General features: G+C 33.4%; 2 protein-coding genes across 2 annotated transcripts; both read left to right on the top strand.

Moving 5' to 3' along the window:
• Positions 1-211: 211 nt before the first annotated feature.
• LOC117904652 (guanine nucleotide-binding protein subunit beta-like protein) lies at positions 212-2,817 on the top strand. Its single transcript, XM_034817362.1, has 2 exons — positions 212-1,173; positions 2,481-2,817. Exons 1-2 carry the CDS (start codon positions 292-294, stop codon positions 2,580-2,582), a joined length of 984 nt encoding a protein of 327 aa, XP_034673253.1. The 5' UTR covers positions 212-291; the 3' UTR covers positions 2,583-2,817.
• Positions 2,818-6,314: 3,497 nt separating this feature from the next.
• Positions 6,315-18,716, top strand: LOC117934519 (peroxisome biogenesis protein 3-2-like). Its single transcript, XM_034856235.1, is given in 8 exon segments — positions 6,315-6,721; positions 7,009-7,170; positions 7,311-7,510; positions 7,642-7,772; positions 14,680-14,807; positions 17,437-17,664; positions 18,295-18,364; positions 18,366-18,716. Coding segments are annotated over 8 exon segments (1,119 nt in total). The 5' UTR covers positions 6,315-6,707; the 3' UTR covers positions 18,552-18,716.
• Positions 18,717-20,229: the final 1,513 nt, after the last annotated feature.

The following is a 20,229-nucleotide window of genomic DNA, read 5'->3' as shown; positions in this document are numbered from 1 at the left end:
TTTTGGAAAAAAATAAATAAATTTATAATTAATAACAAATATATTGAAATAAAAATAAAATTGGATACTTCGACAAAAACGGAAAAGAGAAGAAAAAGGAAAATAAACTCCAAACGAAACGGATCCGTTAGGGTTTTTCCTCAATGTCATATAATAGTTAGCCACAGCCACCAAAACCCTAATCGCCACAACCCATATAAATACCTTCTTTCCTATAGGATTTCACTTCCCAGTAGTCGCCTCTCTCACGAAAACCCTAATCCGAGAGAAAGAGAGAGAGAGAGCTCGAAGATGGCCGAAACCCTAGTTCTCCGCGGTACGATGAGAGCCCACACCGATATGGTGACGGCCATCGCCACCCCAATTGACAACTCCGACATGATCGTCACTTCCTCACGAGACAAGTCCATCATCCTCTGGCACCTCACCAAGGATGACAAGACCTATGGCGTCCCCCGTCGCCGCCTTACCGGCCATTCCCATTTTGTTCAGGACGTTGTCCTCTCCTCCGACGGCCAGTTCGCTCTTTCCGGAAGCTGGGACGGTGAGCTCCGCCTCTGGGATCTCGCTGCCGGCACCTCCGCCCGTCGCTTCGTCGGTCACACCAAGGACGTCCTTTCCGTGGCTTTCTCTGTTGATAACCGCCAGATCGTGTCGGCTTCGCGTGACCGCACCATCAAGCTCTGGAACACTCTTGGTGAGTGCAAGTACACCATCCAGGACGCTGATGCACACTCCGATTGGGTGAGCTGCGTCCGATTCAGCCCTAACAACCTGCAGCCGACGATTGTGTCTGCCTCTTGGGATCGGACAGTGAAAGTCTGGAACTTGACGAACTGCAAGCTCCGGGCCACTCTGGCCGGTCACGGCGGCTATGTGAACACAGTGGCGGTGTCACCAGACGGGTCCCTGTGCGCGAGTGGAGGCAAGGATGGAGTGATTCTTTTGTGGGATTTGGCCGAGGGAAAGAGGCTATACTCGCTCGATGCAGGGGCGATTATTCACGCTTTGTGTTTCAGCCCTAATAGGTACTGGCTTTGCGCTGCTACGGAGCAGAGTATCAAGATCTGGGATTTGGAGAGCAAGAGCATTGTCGAGGATTTGAAGGTTGATCTCAAGACCGAGGCTGAAAAGAGCGAAGATACCACCACTACTGCCAAGAAGAAGGGAAAGGTATATCTTTATACTTTTTATTTTGCACAGACTGTTATTTGTATATTTATTGATCGGGTGTCTTATTATTTGGTTATGCTATACGTGTTATATTCGTATCGGAATGTGTATTGGAAAGAGGATTGTTTCACCCATTTGTATGTACGCTGTTGTTGAGCATGCTAATATCTTGGTTTATTTGTATATGTGATACGAGGGTTCTATTTAGTAAAGCTTGATTTTTGGTTTGGGTTATGTTCGTCTTGTGGCAATACTGTTGATGGTCTATCTGTTTTGTTGTCTTTTTCCTTTTTTTCCTTTGGTTAAACGATTCCTAATTTTATGGAATGACTATGCCTCATGATGCTCATATGCCCAAGTGGGATATGATTCTTATTATGTTTTCATCAAGAGCTTTCTATTGAACCTGATGCCATATTTTATACATGTTTTGCCTGTGATATGTGTCCAAATTTCACCCTTGGGCTGAGGGAGGGGTTCATCTAGTTATTGTATATACTTCATCACTTCATGATGACCTACGAATACACACACAAGGGGGGACATATTCTTGGAGCCTTCCTATATGATCTGAATGCAAAAGAAGTTCATGATTTACTTTTTAATGTGTTCTTCCATCTTGGGACTGAAAGGGAAATGTATCTTGTTATCGGGTGTGTCTTGTTCTTGCACTTGTAACTAACACATAATATACATGTTTTCTTGTGGGTTTTATGTTTGTGGCTGACATTTTATCTTCCTGTTATTTTTTTTAATTCATGGGGTACAATTTTTGCTTACTTCTAATTATGTGCCAAAATTTACGAAATGTTGTTGAGGTGATGTTCGCATCTAAGTTTCTATCAAAGTTCATGCTTGTGGTAAGTTTATGAAAAGGATTATAATCTTTTATTTATTTTACTAGTTTTGTTTTAATGCGATGAGTAGATAATTGATTGGGCTATCCTTGTTCAAGGTGTTGGTGATAGAACAATGTTAGTCATCTATATTTTTAATTATTCTTGTGTTAGTAGCATATGCATATGTACTATATTGCTTTATCTTTACCATGTTTTAATTTCTTTTATTCTGATTTTGCCCAATTTGAAATGGGGAAAGATCTGATTTTCCTGCACCTTGCCGCGTAGAAATTTATATTGGCAAGCATCCATGCAGATGGTTTGATCCTAATGTCTTGAACAAATTACTACTGCATGATATGATATGGCATAGTAGTACTGTTGTTGTGTTCAGGGAGTAGTGCATCACCCATCAACTGTTTTTTAAAAATGATGTAAATTGTTGTTTGTGTTGCAATTTTTTGCCAGATCATATATTGCACAAGCTTGAGCTGGAGCGCAGATGGAAGCACATTGTTTAGTGGGTACACGGATGGTGTAGTCAGAGTTTGGGGAATTGGCCGTTACTAGGGAAGCATATTCTTGTCATTAATTACCAGATGTGCTTCTTCATTTTAGCAATTTTATGGTTTATTTTAGATTTCTGTTGAAAATGTTGAAGGATGTTTGGATAATTTCTTTTATGCTTGGGGCAGCAGTGGCTGCTGTTTCGGTTTTGTTTCTTACATGAGATATTTCATTTAGACGTTTCGATTTTGGTTTTTATATGATAACATTAGCTGTTATGCTTTTGGTTCCTGATTTATTTACATGAGATACTCTACATTTAGTTAAAATCTTCTTCATGTTGTTTGATCATCTGCCCTGTGTTTGAACACCATTGTCATTGTTTTAAAACCGACTTGATTCTCAAATCCTGTAAGCATTGGTCCGGCATGGGTAGGCTTTTTGTTTGGATGGGGAGATGAGAGTGATATTAGTGACTTCTGTGATTTTGATATGATTAAATTCCTTTTAGCCTCGCCTTCTTGGAGATAGATATATCATTCGTTCGTGGAAGGTTCTAGGTCAAGTCCCCAGTCCCAATGGGGACAGGAAAAGGGGGAAAAGAGTTAATGGGACCCAATGGGGGGACAGCACATTGATTTTGTGATATAAACGGTGTAGATGTTACTGGAATAGTGAAATTATCAACTAAGATCACAGAAGTTAAATCAATGTTGGATGTAGCCTTACTGCCTAAGATAAGTGCTTAATGCTTAAGGAGATTTAGGTGATGTTTGTTTTTTTTACTTAAGTCTAAATAGAATCTTAATGCTTCAAGTATTAGGATGTTTGTTTTTGTAGTATTTTATTTCTATTAAGTATTAGAAAGTAAAGAAAAATCTATATGTTATTTTTTTTATTTAGAAAAAGTTACATATTTTGGTTTTTTCTATTTAGTAAAAAGTTTATAATAAGTTATAAAAAAGTAGAAAAACAAATAACATAAATTTTAAAATCAAATTGTTTTCAGTAAATAGCCTAAAAAACAAATGTCACTTTAGAAGTCGGGGTAATTTTAGGAGGTATTTTTAGCTTTTTTTAATCCTTAAGAGTGGGAGTGTTCCTGTTTTGAAGTGTTTTTGAAGATATTGACATATGAAGTGTTTCTCTTGAAAGCATTATAAGTGATTTTTTGGACTTTTAATAGTGTCTTCTAAATATTGACAAACATTTAATGTTTTTTTAAACAAGCTTTTTAGGTTAGAATTATTGCTAAATGGATTCTTAAAATCTATTTTGTTGTGATTTTATGAATCAGTTTTAGTCTAAAAGTGTTTTTTTAAAATATGTGAGACAAAATTTAGAAAATGTTTTAAAACTTTTGAAAAATTACTTTTAATATTAAAAAATTATTTATAGTATTTTCTAGAAGATGGTTCTATTATAAAAGGCTTTCATTGAAAACACATTGAGTAATATGAATTATTATTATTATTTTAGTTAAAAATGTTACAAGCGTTAAGTGATTTTAAAAAGTGGTATCTAACCGTTTCTAGCATTTAAAGAGCTTTATTAAAAGAGTTATATTTTTATGAGGAATGTCTATGATATTTGGGTGGGTTTAATTTAATTAGAAGGATTTTATAGATTTATTGAAGGGCCCTTGCCATGAGAATTTTATAAGTTTCCAAAAGCCAAAGATCTAGATCAAGAATTTGAAATTTTGAATTTCAATAAAAAAATTCAAAAATTGAAGATGTAAATTAAGAATTTGAATTTCAATAAAATTCTTCAAAAATTAAAGATATAGAATAAGAAATTAAATTTGAAGAGAATTCCCCATATAAGTTTCCAAAATTTGAAGATATTGACAAAGAATTTGAATTTCAATCAAATTATCCAAAAACTTAAGATATTCTTTGTGGAAATGTGTATGAATCATTCATATATTCTTTTGAACTATGCACCAACATGAATTTGGAAAACCTTAGTTTGATTACTGAATTGTGGAACAAAATGAAAATATTATAGAATGACTTAAAAAAATGGAAGTCAATTGATATATAAGATAGGTGCAAGGTGGGTGGGCACAAGTGGGAAAGGATGTGCCCCGACAAAGGCCACATGCTCTCGTGCATGAAAATTAACTATCATTTATTCATACCCCGTTTGCATTTCAAATCAGAGTAATTAATTTCTAAACCTTCACTTCCTTATATGAAATCAAGTCTTAAAGCTCCTTTAAGAAAGACGAATTATTCTTTTCACACAACATATCTTATTATTTACGTAACCTCATATGTAGAATCTATTTTATAATAATTTTGTGAAACGTTTTTAATTTTTTAAGTAAATTTTTTATATCAATTCCCTAATCCTATTTCAAAATAATTCTTAAAAATGTGATACAGGATCGATAATAACATATATTTTCAATTTTTTAAAATATAAAATTAAAATCATAACATATATTTTCAATTTTTTTAAAATATAAAATTAAAATCATAGTCGAATGTTTTATACGAAAAAATATAATTTTATATTCTAGTAACAACCATTGAAATATCTAACATTGAAAAATGGTCAACTTTTAGGGGGGTGGAAATGTATTGGTGTCTAATATGCCATGGGAAGGTTTCATTGATGAGTTGGTATACAGAGATATTTATACGAGTTCATCTAAACATAAATGGAATTGTGGTATTGGGATGTTACATAAAAATAAGTCTCCAGGTTTTATATAGGAGTTAATACTACTATATGTTTTTATATAGGAGAATATGAACTCTCTCTCTCTCTCTTTAGCTTTTTTTTTAGGTTTAATTCAAAATTTCATCAAATCTCTTTTATGCAATTTTTATTTGTCATTTTCACTCACTTTTCTCACTTTAAAATAAAAAATGTATTTGATAAAATTTTAAATGGAGGTAATTATAATTAGCCAAAAAATGTATTTAATAAAATTTTAAACGGAGATAGTTATAACTAGCCAAAAACATCGTGGGTGGTTATGAAGATTAATCTTTTTGTTTATATTACTTAAAACACAAAAAAAATTGATTAAAAAATGTTAAAATAATATTTAAAAATATAAAAATATAAAATAATAATATGTATTATTTAATATATACAAATTATTTTTTATTTTTTATTTTGAAATGTTTTAATTATAAATATTATTAATAAAAAATATCAATATAAATTACAAATCATAAAAAGATTTTCAAATAACATTAAATATGTGAAAGAGTTCATTTTTTTTTATGATAAATATTTAAATATAAAATATTTTTATTAAAAAAATCAAGCATTTAAATATAATATGTTTAATTGTTTATGTTAATTATTTAGGATTTTAAAAAGTCATAATTAGTTTTTTTTTAAAATTATACATGTTTTTCTATAAAGCTTCCTATATTTAGCTTAAAGCTTTTAAGCTTCAATTTGTTATTTTAATATACAATCAAAACCTTATAATAGTTTATTTTGAGATAAATATAAATTAGAAATGAATAATTAGAAGAAAAAAAAAAGCAAAAAATATTTTTTGAAGGATGCTTTGACAATTTAAAACTACAAATTCAATTTAAAAATTTTTTATTATCATAAAAACAAAAATTTTATAAAAATTACAAATATCACTTTTTTATTCAAATAAAAAATATAAATCAGATAAATAATAATGTTAAATAATATTAAAATAAATGAATAATAATAATAATAAAAATTTTCCTTTATCCCAACACAAGAAAGAAGCCTTTTGTGAAGGTGGTGGTGAATCTGGTGATAAAACCCTGGAGAAATCGGATTCACTGAAGGGGCTATTTGATTCACTCTGCAGAGGCTCTCTATCGGACGATCAATAAAGCCCTATACAAGAGAAACAACTACCTTTTCATGCTCAGTTATCGAGGCTCTCTTTAGCTTTGGTTTCAAAAAGCAAGACGCCAGTGTCTCTCCCTATAAAACCCTCAAAATACCAGGGATAAGGAGTCTCCCTTTTTTCTACTATATGCGTCAAGGCGAATTTTAATAGGCTCAGTTTGTTAAACCCTCGACAAGAAGGCTTTTCTCTTTGTTTTTTCCCCCCAATCTATTTGCTTTCTCCTCTGGGTATGTGTGAAAACATTCTACTCTGCGGAATCAAAATGGTTTGCAGAGAGTGAAGGCTGTAGTGATGGGTTTCTGGGTATTGTTATAGCATCGAAGATGTTTTCTGTACGGTCAGTTTTCAAACTCTCTCTCTTTGCATGTGGGTATCTGTTAAATTGTTGTTTTATGGTTTGATTCTATGTTTCTTCATCTAGGTTCTTTGTTTTTGTCTGTTTTTCAGTTGGGGTTGTGGGCAATCCCTATTTTGTTTGTTTTTTCATCCGGGTTCTTTCTATTGGCCTCTTTTATAGTTGGTTTTCGTAAGATAGGCTTACTCTTCGGAGGGTTTTCCTGAAAATTGCTGGTTGTTGAATCTCTGTTATGTATAATTGATCTAGTGTATCTTTGCTTATAACAGGGATTTTTGGAGAAGGCATAGGAGGAAGATTTTTGTTTCAGTTGGGGTTTTTGGAAGTGGGTATCTCCTGTATAAGCTTTATGATGCTCACAGACGTAGACTCGATGATCTGGAGAGAGAACTTGCTGTGCAGCGTGAAAATGAGGAACTCATTAAGGCCCAGTTAAGAGAAATCAAATTCTCTCACTCTTTTTTGTTTTTGTTTTTTATTTTTTGTTTCTTGGTACTGTCATGAATTTTGTTTGCCAGATATATTTGTGATCTGGGTTCTGACTCTTGTGGTCTGTGACCGAGGTTAATAGAATGCAAGCCCATTTTGAAAGCATTCAAAGAATAGCTGATACAACAACTTTGCCACATTCAATGCTCTATTTGAGTGGTCGGATAGCAGAAGAGTTGGATCTTTCACACCTGACGGAAAGACTAATGAAAGGGAAGGGCCAGCCAAACACTCTAACTCCCTCAGAGAAACTTGAGCTATGGGATAGACTCAAAATTCTAAGTACGAAAATATGGATTTTCTGTTTAATTGCAATCCTAGATTTTTGAGTTTGCTCTCCCCTTAGGGTTTAATTGACAATATAATTTACTCACCTTGTATGACTTGTGTTCTGATGGTTGATGTTTCTGCAGGTTTTACAAGAATGGTATTGTCACTGTGGGCAATGACAATGCTTAGCTTATATATTAGAGTTCAAGTCAACATATTAGGGAGACATTTATATATCGACACTGCACGGGGTGGTGGAAGCTCTCATCTACTTGTAAGAGTTACTGTCTTTTCCATGTTTATGCCAAAGAACATATCTCCCACGCATCTGTTGACCATCAGACTTGGTGTTTTCTACAATATAATTGTGTATCTTGGTTGCAAGTGCGCACATGCTATGATTTCCACGGCAGTTTTCTCTATCCTATAAGTTTTATGCTGATGAATGGTTAAGGATTCCTTAATTTTAATTTCAATACTCTTATTATTAATTGTAATAGTAATAGTAGTAGTGGTAGTAGGAGCAAGTCTATATCTTTCATAAGAACAAGTAGTAGTAGTTGTAATAGTACTAGTGCTAGTAGTAGCAAGTCTATATCTTTAATAAGAATAAGCATAGTATTATACATATAAAGAAAGATTCTATGAAGAGGGATGAAAGACCAAGGGAATTACGGCTAAGGGAGGGGATAAGGGTTTTTATCATAAAATGGCCAATGCATGCAGAAGAAGAAACTTTCTGGTCAGAGTAGGAATAAATGGAGTTTGGTTTTCCAATGTGGTGGATGTTAAGGAGGGGCTGACTAGAGTTTTTCAAAGACTTTATCTGAAGCAAGGGATTGGAGGCCTAGTATCATTGGTTTGAGCTTTGTGGTGTCGAGGATCAAGGATGCTAGGAGTTTCAATGACAAATTCTCCTAAGAACAACAAACAAGAGAAACAATGCGACTGCTACTAAGTAATAACAAGTTAATGTTAATCAATGAGCCTTGGTGACAAACATCCAAAGAGCCTTGAGGTAACATAGGGTCTTCCAAGAATCTCCCACCATTATCTTCCTATCCATGAATAATCCGCGATTTCTCTCAAGCCATGATGGCTACCCTCCACAAGGCTAATATTGAACTCATAAGAGGAAACATAGTGTCTATGTTATCATGCTTACCAAGCAATTAATCAAAATATGAAGAATTAGTTGGATTATGGAATGTGGCATACAAAGCATTGATAGTTACGGAAAAGAGCATTGGCCAAGTCCATACATTAGAGTTCCAATATTTCTAGTCATAGTTGTTAATGGTGTCTCACCTCTTAGTTTGGTAAAGAGGGATGTGCTTGCCACCAACAATTATATATTTGAAGATTTTTATATTTGTTTAATCTTGTTTATGTAGTTTAAACTAATATGGGATAAGGAAGCGTTGGTAAAGTAGTTTGGAATGGTCTAGTTTATAATGGTTAGAATTTGACATCAAGTGATGGAGTTATGTGGAAAGTTGTAGAGTTGTTTAGAAGGTTGGGAATAATAGGAGTTCATAGAGTTCTATGGAATAGTTTAGATTTCTAATTTCATCAAGGATGTGAGAACATTCTAAGATTTAGTCTTAGCCATATGATTTTAGAGTATGCATTGTTGCATTCTTGAGTATTGTCAGACATGATGCTTTGGTAAGTCATATGTTAATTTTTGTACTCCTATGTGTTTGGGTATGGGCTTTGGCTTCAATTTACTTGAGGGTGAGCAATAATGCCAGTTAGCTTGAATTCTTGTGTGCCAAGCAGGGTTGAGTAATAATGAGGTGTTCTTGGGTGGTTGACTTTCTTGAAGGTGGTATACGCTTATTTGGCAAAATGCTTAGCAAGGTTGTTGAAAGGTTGTTTTTTTCTTCTCCTCTCCCTTAATCACCTTTGTAGCATTTTCTTTTCCTTTTTTCTTTCTTTTTTCCCAATGGAAAGGCTAACATTAATGAGAAAAAAGAGAGAAGCAAGGCCCTATACCAACAAGGCATACACATACACAATCACACTCATAACTCAAGGGATGGCCATTTGGCATCTATGAAGTGCAAAAAAATGAAGCCTTCAAAACTTCTAAAATTGTTATCCACAATAACAAAAATCTCAACAATAGTTCATTTAGTTTGCAAGAGTAAAAGTTCTTATCTTTAAAATTCGTCTATCCTGCTTCTCCGAAATGCAATACAAGGCATAAAAGAGGTTGCTTTCCAACATCATTATTCTTTTTTCTTATAACCATGAACCAAATTAGTTGACCATCTTCCATCTATGTGGGAAATCCATTATTGGATTTAATATATCAAAACAACCACAAAGAGTGGAAATTAGAAGACTAAATCTCATTAATTGGCCAAAACAGATTGAACTCTTTCCATCTGTCCAATCTTGTCAAGCAAGTATAGTGAGAATGTTCTTTCCCAGAGCAGTGGTAGTCTTAGGTCTTTGGATAAGGTGTACTTCGGGAGAAATTACACACATGTCATCATAGTTTTAGATGCTTTGTAGGAGTTGATTAATTGGGTGTGGAGTTTCTTAAAGGTGGTATGAGGATTGTAAGTTGGAATATTTGTGGTTTAGGATCTAGAGAGAAAAGAAGGGTGGTTAAGGAATTTTTTCACCATGAATTTGCACGTATTGTGATGTTTCAAGAAGTGAAGCAAGAGACATGTGACAAAAGGTTTGTGGGTAGTGTGTGGACAACTAGGAATACAGAATGGGCTACTTTTTCGGCTTGTTGGGCACCAGGTTGTGTATTGACAATATGGGACTCAAGCAAGTACAATTGCTCATAGTTGGTGATAGGTTCATTCTTAGCCACAACAACAAAGCTAGTTTTGGATGAAGAAGGGGTCTTTAGGCTTACCTCATTGTATAGTCCCATCGATAACTCACTAAGAAAGGATTTTTTGGGTGGAAGTAATGGACCTATTTGATTTAACTTTTACGAAATGGTGTGTGTGTGGGGGATTTAAACATCATAAGGAGAATTTGGGAGAAGATGGGTGGTTCTAGATTTACCACTAGCATGACAAGCTTCGTAGATTTCATTAGAGAAAGTGATTTAAGTCAATCCTCCTCTTAGAAATGCTTCTTTTACTTGGTCTAGTTTGCAAGAACCCCTTGTTTGTAAGAGATTGGATGGATCTCTATTTTCAAATGAGTGGGAGCAGAGTTCCCCATTGTCTCTATGACACCTTACCTAGACTAACCTCTGATCATTGCCCCATTGTCTTAGCTATTAATCCTTTTATGTGGGATCTAACTCCTTTAAGTTTGACAACTTGTAGATGTTACGCCTGGAGTTCAAGAAAGATTTAGCCTATGGTGGAGTGAGTTTTAGGGGGAAGGTTAAAAGTTCATGAAAAGATTGCGATATGTCAAATCAAACTTGAAAAAATGGAATAAGTTTTTTTCAAAGTCTTGAAGAAGAGGAAAAATAATAGAAGAAGGTAATTGCAAATCCAAGAGTTTTGAAGGATTAGATTAGTCTCCTATTTTAGTAGAGAACATTAATTGGTTAGATGGCCCCTTTACTGAAGAGGAAGTTAACAAAGTTGTATTTCAATTATATAAAGATAAGGCACCAGGTCCTAGTGGTTTTTCTATAGTTGTGTTTCAGGAGTGTTGGGATATGGTTAAGGAGGATCCATTAAGAGTGTTCATGAAGTTTTACACTAGTTGGGTAATAAACCAAAGCACCAATGCTACCTTCGTAGCCTTTATGCCAAAAAGGAGTTAGACTAACAAAATTTTAGACTTGAAGCCTAGTAGCTTGCTACAAGTTTGTATAAGAGTTTTTGTGGAGTCCTCCATGAAACTGATTATTTTTCCTAGGGAGCTTTTGTTAAGGGGTGACAAATTCTAGATGTAGTATTGATAGCAAACGAAATAGTGGATGAAAATAGAAGATCAAGAGAGAAGGGAGTGAATTTTAAGATTGATTTTGAAAGGGCTTATGATAGAGTGAGAGAAAGTTATGTGGTGGGTGCATGGAAGGCAATTAGAAAAGCATGGGAATTTGTCAAGGTCAAATTTTCTAACTTACTATCCATTACATAGGATTATAGTTGTTAAAATCTTACCATAATCTATATTATACATTTTTTTGTAAATCTTCTCATCTTAAGTGTATTTTATGATACATAATAATATATATGATACAACAATACAAGCATTTTTAATTATATTTCATAGTTTCCAAGAAAAATGAAATTTATTTGTCTTAAAATCGAATTATTATATTAATTTTTAAAAATACACTAAAGGTTAGAAATTGATCATAAATTGCATGGAGAAAGACAAAATAATAATCCTACGTGAAAAAGCTTGTTAAAGACACACATGAAATGTTGAAAGTTATGTACATCTATTATTGCAATGTTCACTATGGAATTGTTATTTGAATTATTTGAATGTTAACATTGAAAATAGTGGTGAATAAAAAATTTTCCTTAATACTTTAGTTTTTCATTTTTTTTTCATGGGAGATGACAAACATGGAAGTTGGAACTTGAGGAAAACACATAAAAGACATACATATCAATAACTCATATTAACACATGCAGACTAAAAATCACAGCTAAAAATTGAAATCTTTATTTTTGTAGATTTTGTAGTGAACTTTGCATTAAACTCATATTTTGTTAAATTGAACTTTTCAATAACTCTAGTATTCAATTGTATGACATAATTTAACTCTCAAAATCCTACTGTCTTTCATAAAACCGGTTATATTACTCAATGCTTCTTACTTCAAATAAATACATGGTACAATACAATATAAAAAGATAGAAGAACGATACATGATATTATTTATGAGTTAACAATTATGGTTGGGTTGCATTACCTCCATCAGAAAGGTGATTCATTTGCATTGGCGTGAGAGTCCAACTATATTGCGTCATCAGAATCCGGTCTATATTTGAAAGAGAAAGATGTTAATCTTTAAATCTGTAACCAAAATGCTTGCTTGATTTGTGTTTTTGTCCTTATATTTCAGAATGCTGATTTATTATATGGCTGTTATCAATTATTGAGACCTTTTCCCAAGCCATTGCACCAATTCCCCTGTTTTTGGGATTTGTGCTCATCAACCATAGCTGGTGAAGGAATTATGCAAAACAATCTCACATGCTAAAAAATGATTTCCTAGCAAAGGTTTAGCTCCTATAGTAATGCTAATCATGCATTGCATTGTTGACTTGCATAAGTTGGTCTCTTTCAGCTGCATTCATGAAGTTGGTAAATCTTCTTTGCTATTCTAGATAACTGTGTAATGGAGTTCATAATAGCCAATTGGCTTACCTTGATTGGACCATCTTGTATATTCCGAGCAGTGCTCTTTTGAAATTCCAAGTTAGTTATGCAATAGATGGGTTCTATGAATGATGATGGAACAGAAAATTAAGAAAGAATCCATTTTAGTTTTAGTATTGGAAAGATGACGGTAATATGCATGCCAATAATTAGTGATTGACCTGGATGGGCCTGATCTGGTTTTACTTTTAATCAGGCTTCAATCTGTGGATCCAAATTTCTTCAGGCAAAGGGGTAGTTATAGAACCTTGGACCCAGGAACTAACTGAAATTGGTTAGCTGGGAACATTCATTGATATGATATAGGTGAATGCATTGACCAATAATTTTGCATGTAATTGATGGTGAAAGTTTGTAGATCTAGTTTAGATAACACTTAGAAGGGGATGAATAAGTGTTTAAACCTTTCAAGCCCAAAAGTTGAATATATTCAATTATTTAACTATCTCTTTTTAATTTAGGCAAGCCTAAAGAACAATCAACACAAGAGAGAGAAGTTTTTTTATGTGGAAAACCACTCACACAACGGATGTAAAAACCACAGGGTTAGAAACCTCTAATCACAAATCCACTATTCAAAAGTACAATACACAGTTTTATCTAGTGGAAGCCATCCCTATGTCTTAGTCCTTAGCACCTACATTGCACTTCATGTCCACAATGTAGCACCACATGTGCTCCTAGTGGATCTTACCACAATGGCTGAGAGGATGCAGATCTCCTTTTCAACACAAAGAATCTGAAGACAAATGTCCTGAGAGTTTGGAGCTCGGAGAAGGCTAATTAGGTTTTTCCAATATTTACATCAAACCAAAATCCTTTTTAGGCAAGGTATTTATAGGATACAAATACCTAGTGAACTCAAATTAGGATTTTCAAAATAAATCCAACTACAATTGTAAATAAATTCAATTGTAAATTTAATCTAGTTACAATTGTAAACTTAATCCAATTGCACAAAACTGGAATTCTGCCACAGGCGTTTGAGCACCCTTAAAAGTTTTTAAAATCATTTTTGAAACATTTTTGTTCAATTTAAAAAACCTTCAATCCACTACAAACCTTATGTAAATTCTATTAGCCTTTGTCGGACATTTCTATGCTTACTTGTGACATTTCAGTCAATCATGCAACAACCTTGAGTCTTTAATTGAAAGTAAGACACACAATCTAAAGAAGTCCTACGCCAAAATGAATGGAACAAAATTGCTAACTTAAATCATATAGTCTAATGTACCAATAGATGTAAATTATATGATCTAATGTATCAACAGATGGCTAATTTGACTTTCTAGTTCAATAAAAACCCAAAGTTTCTTGAATCTTAATTACATGTGGTTTCATTTCTGCTTCAAATTAGAATATAATGAGAATAGCAGGAGATGCCTCTTGTAGGTATCTGGTTTACAATAGAGAACAATGAAATCAAACCATTTGAATTACTCTAGCAGACATGACCCAAGCAGAATGACCCCAAAGCAAGGGAAGAAGAATCATAATTTTACTTATTCAAAGCAAACAAGAAATCAAAACAATATGTTTGCTTCTTCCTCTGTCATCAGTGGCATAAATCTCATGTATTCTCATTGCATTCTTGGTTGATTAATCTTCTATGGATTGCCACACATGTTTGCATGTTGTAATTGTGTAAAAGATTTCTAATTAAGCCATATAAGCATGCCTCAGTATTTTGATAAATGGGTGTTGTTGATGAATCAGCATTAGAATTATATCCCTGCAGTGTTACTATTGTATGTTGCCAATATTTTCTTGTTGACATCCTTCTCTCGGACATTAAATTTTTGTTGCATATCTGGAAGTAGTCATTTTGATACCAATTTTTTCAGGAGGAAGCTGATCCCATTGATAGGCATGACCAGCAAAAGTTTCTGGCAAGTGCTGATTTTCTTTCTAATTATAGTATTCCTGCTTTGATTTCTAATATGCATGCAGCAGCAGCAGAAGTTCTTAAGGGGTAAGGTTACTCTCACTATAGTACATATTAGCACTGTGTATGAGAGGTCAATATGAAAATCAGAGAACTAGTTTATTCGTCTTATCACTTTGTTTATGAAAAATCTACTTGATCATTAATTAAATTCCCTTCCGCTCATTTTGTATTTTTCTTTGTTCCTCTTTTAAATAGAGGCAGCAGATTTAGTATGAGGAATGGAGGACCGTTCATAAAAAGGAAAAAAAAAAAAAACAAAATCCTGGTATTTCAGAGTGATCCTGGAGTATAATAGCCTAGGAATAGTGAATTCCAGACTCAAAACTCCATTAAGTGATAAATGGTATCAGGGCTGAAGTCTTAGGATTTCTTTTTTATAATAAGAGAGCAAAATTTATAAATGAAAAATACAGGTAAAAGAAAAGAGGAGATTTCCTCCTCAACAGGGAAAAAGAAACAAAACTAAACTTGAACAACAACAAAACTGAAACAAAAGGAGAATAGCTAATATGACATCAGCCCATACTAGTTTCCAAAATCTCATTAGCAATCATGACAGCATCTAGGATTTGCCTACTGTTTGTAAAAGCCTTTTATAAAGGGAATAATCTCCTGAAGAGCCTCACTGGTTTGCATGGAAAGTAAGCTGGTTACCAAACTAGTAGTCCGAAATATTTCATCCTTGCTACTCTTACTTTTCTTAGACAAGGACAATGAAGTAGAATTAGTATGATGGCTAATCTCCAAATTAGCATGAAAGTCTTGAAAACTGTGAGTCTATTGCCTTCCTAGGATATATTTTTTTTTTTTGATAGGTAAATAGATTTCATTAAGAGCCAAAGGCTCATTGCCTTCCTAGGATATCCCAGCAATTTTGGTAAAAAGATATGTCCTTCTCTCTGTTCATTGTAATTATAGCTTTGCAAGTATCACTTTCTTTTGAAGCATGTCTCCAAACATTGAGACTCTCTCACAGGATATGGGATACCTGTCCAGATCCTTGAGTCTAAGATTGTGAGCATCCATTTTATGATTCTGAGGAGAAGAATCTAAGGTTCTGTTTGGAAAGTGTTTTCAAAAACAATTTTTGAAGACATTTTTTTAGAGCAATTTTTAAAAACTATTTTACGATGTTTTGTAGAATAAAAGTATATTTAGGAACCTGAAATGTTTTCAACCTTGTTTCTATGTTTTTAAATGTTTCAAAAATAACTTTTATATGTAGTGCTTTATTTTTAATCATTCTCCATATTTGTATAATTATTTTTTAAACTAACTCTCGGAAAACAAGTGAAAATAACTGGAAGATATTTTCTGAAAATACTGTTTTCTGTTTTTAAGAAAAGAAAATTGTTTTTTGTTTTATAATTGTCAAGCAATATTTCTTGTTTTTCTGTTTTGGAGGACAGAAAAATGTTTTAAAAAACATTGCCTTCAACTCTATGATCTTGATCCTCTATGAGTCTCTCAAAATGAATTCTTGATCCTGTATGATCTTCCTTTGCCAGGAGATACTTTTTCTCTTTCTTCATTGCCAGTCTCATAAAATAGCCTTGAGTTGTAAGTCCCTTTACCTGTTTCATTCTAAACCGTTGCTTCAACTCACTGCTTCCTTATTGGCCACAAACTCAGCTTTCCTATTTGCCCAAAGGCTTCAAATGTTATCCCATCCCTTCAGCTTAATCAAAATTAAGAAGTTGAGAAGGTTAACATGCTGGTTCACAAGAAAACTTCTCCTGTGGTCGCTTCTGGCTTAAAGTAAGCTGCTAGATCTTCTAATTCCCAGTGCTTCTGAAAGATGGTGTTTTTTCTTCACATGGTATCAGAGCAATGATTTAGTAGCATCAAGATAATCATTATCTTTGAGAATCGAGGCTTTCTGTTCATGAAGATCACCAAAAACCCTTTTATTCCACTCTAAATTTACCTTCAGTGATGGTTTTACTGTCTCGATGCATTATGATTGTCCTCCTGAAGTGAATTACTGAAGTGAAGGACGTAGTTGAATATGTTTGTCATCTGGGCCCGATCATCCTCACTGCTGAGAAAGATGGAAACTCTTGATCCCCCTTCTATGGCAAAGAATTAAACCTTTTAGTTTTAGGTTTAATGCTACCCAACACATTGTGCTCCACCTTATCATCCAGGTAGGCAAATTTTGGTTCTGAAAATCGTTCCAAACCATGGTTTCATAAGTATGGTTAAGTTGCTTTTTCACTCTCCTTTCATCTGGATAAGTGGCATCCACCTGCTGGAATAGGGCCCTGTGGTTTGTCTGTTGTACACATCGCCATTTGACTAACATCTTTACCCTTTATCCACTATGTAAAAGCCATAGGAACCATCTGTTTTTCCCCTTAGGCTTAGTGCTAATCTTACCAGCTTTGAAGCAAACTCCCTAACAAATTTTGCACAACTTAATGAAAGATGTTAATAAGAACTGAACTTCATATGCTCATTGTAAATGACCAAGGTGTTAAATGATCTTCAGATTCTCCATTTAGACACTACACTTGTTGAGAATAATCTGGAAAGATCATTATTCTAGACTGTTTGATAATATGGAAATTTTCAAATTGTCTCTTCATTTTGATAAATGAGTAATTAACTATCACAGTTCTTTTAAAATGTTCTCAACACTTTTAATATGCAGAAAGCAGTTGAGGGATGTTTTCAACAGTATGGTACTGCATGGAACTATTATGCAGATACTAGACCTGTTCATTAGCACAGGGAAACCCCATAATTTGGTGGACTACTTGATGCCAGATGACACCAAATCCTACAAACCGGCATCACCCTCCAATGGTGACAGCTCAACTCCTGCAGATGTCACCAAATTTGACCAACTTATGGTGGAGACACGTGCTGTGTTATCAAGGTATGTCAATTAGGTTCCAGATAACACTTTTAAGTAGTATTGTAGAGTTTTATAAAGGTATGTCAAGGTATGGCATCATATGCATGACTCCATTGAATGCTAGTGCAAATCTAAATATTGCTCTTAACACATTGGTCAAGCCACAACCATCCATGCAGACCCCATAGCCACATCCTGGAAAGAAGTGCAATGCAGGCAGTAGTGGGGTCATGTTCTCAAATAACAATCCCAAGTCTCTATCTACTGTTCTAGGTTCTGGTACATTTGTAAGAATGACTGATATAATGCCAGGTTGCATCAATTTTTGAAGGGAAGAAAGTGAATATAGAGTCCAACTGAATATTTCTGTGTTTGCCTACAAAACTTCCCAGTTTTAATTTGTACAAGTGCGGTGTCTAGTTGAAGCTATTAAAATTGAAATGATAAATATCAACTGCTAGCCTATGTAGGAGCCTAAAATTTTGGCTTCAAATCATTTGTACAAGTTCAGTTGATGTCATAATTACTTGTCATACAGTCCAAACATCCCCGAAAGGTTCAGGGTGCTGATCGAAGATCTAGACATTATCAGGCCAAGACCTATTTTTCTGATATTCTTTTGAATTGTTTGCCGGTATTTTTCCCTTGCAGTGCTGAATTCATAAATGTTATCGACGTATCACTGAGAACGGTGGTGGATGCAGTGGTGGAGGACATGATGGGGTTCAGCTGGAGGAGGCAGTCCATCATCAGGGATGGTGCTGGCCAAACTTCTGCCACGAGTTGCCCAGATGGGTCCTTTGCTGCTGGAAGAACCCTCCAAAAACAGGTTCATCCAAATTATCCAAAAGGCACCAGAAGTTGAATTCTTTTTCACACTTCTGTATGCAAACATGCCGACCTTATGATAGGGCTAGTGAATGGAAAGAATGGGTTGTATTTTTATGAGACATTTAAACTTCCATGGAAGGGAGGCCATGAATGTAAAGAATCTCAAGGTGCTTGGCTTGGCCTGTCCTTGTCCAAAGTTGAATCACTTTGGAAACAATAAGAGCGAATTTATTTGAAGATCACTACTGCATCCATTTGTAATTCTTTTCAGTTCAATATTTGTTGATTATTGTGATGTCAAATTCCTCAACTATATTGCTTAAACCCCTAATAAAATGAAGCTCTACTGTTAGAGGGTTTTTACTATGATTATTTGCTTTATGAGTATTGTTATGAAATAATCAAGTCACAGACATTGTCATCAGTGCCTCCAAGACGGCCCCAGAGAATGGATGACAAATTTTTGCTTATTCAGAACTTAATTTATTATCCATATCTTTGTATGATTTTGGTAAAAGAATATATTGGGGATTAATATTAAAGGAATTTTAGAAAACACTTTTTGAGTTTTAATATTAAGAGCTCATTTGTTAGTGATTTTAGAAAGTATTTTCAATATTTATAATATTTAAAAAAAATTATTATTTAAGTGTTAAAAATGTTAGAAATATTTTTTAAAATCACACTAATTAGTTTTGGAGTGTAGCACTGGAATTGATTGGGGCAAAGCTGAGAAGGTGCTGAAGGGGTGGAATAGTCTGGGGCACAACATAGGCTATTATGGTGATCAACTCATGATGTTCTCGTGTTTGTGGATGGTAAGCAATCCAGTCCAACGGTTCTCACTCCATCATGGGTTTAAGAAAAATAAAATTGATGAAATTCGTATTTGTTTTTCTAAAACTTATTTTTAAAAGTTGTTTTTAAGATAGATGAAGAAAATCGATTCTAGGTTGTTTTATGAAAATAAAGGTGATTGGCAAGTTATTTTTAAAAAACAGAAAATAAAAAATTATTTAAATAAAAAAGTGATGTTTTTAAAGTTATTTTTTTATTTGTAAAAATTTAATTAATTAAATTTATATTAATATGAAATTGAATATAAATTAAGTCTTACTAAAATAAAAATTTTCAATTATGTGTGAATTAAATATGAATAATTCTTATTCGTTTTAATCATTAAATGATTTTTATTCTAATATATATATATATATTATATATATATATATATATATATATATATATATATATATATATATATATATATAATTATATATAACATCGATTTGGTTCACTTACAAATGAGATTATAAAGAAAATAACAAATTACCACTATTAATGATTGTATATTTAGTTGTCAAATGTCATTATTTTAAAAATTGGAAAACGTTACATGTTTTCAACATACCAAAATAATGTTCAATTATATTTTTAGATGAAAAAATATTATACTTGAATAACGTTTTATAAGTTCATAATTCACGACTTCTACCACTATTATCTTGCAAATAAAACCTTTAACCTCAACTATGGTAGAAAGACAACTCATAGTATATTGATATAAAAAAAATCAACAATGTATTCACCTATTAATATAACATAGCAAAAATAAAATAATGATTATATAACTAATATATAACTAACTTGTTTTTCAATAGGAATCAATGTGTTTATATGTATGTCATTAATTGTATCAATACATTTATGTTGACAACAAAGAACATGATAACTTTAATTTTTAAAGTTGAACTTAAA

Source organism: Vitis riparia, chromosome 17, assembly GCF_004353265.1.
Source record: "Vitis riparia cultivar Riparia Gloire de Montpellier isolate 1030 chromosome 17, EGFV_Vit.rip_1.0, whole genome shotgun sequence".
NCBI lineage: Eukaryota > Viridiplantae > Streptophyta > Magnoliopsida > Vitales > Vitaceae > Vitis > Vitis riparia.
The sequence above is the reverse complement of the archived record's forward strand: the minus strand, read 5'-3'. Positions and strand labels throughout refer to the sequence as shown.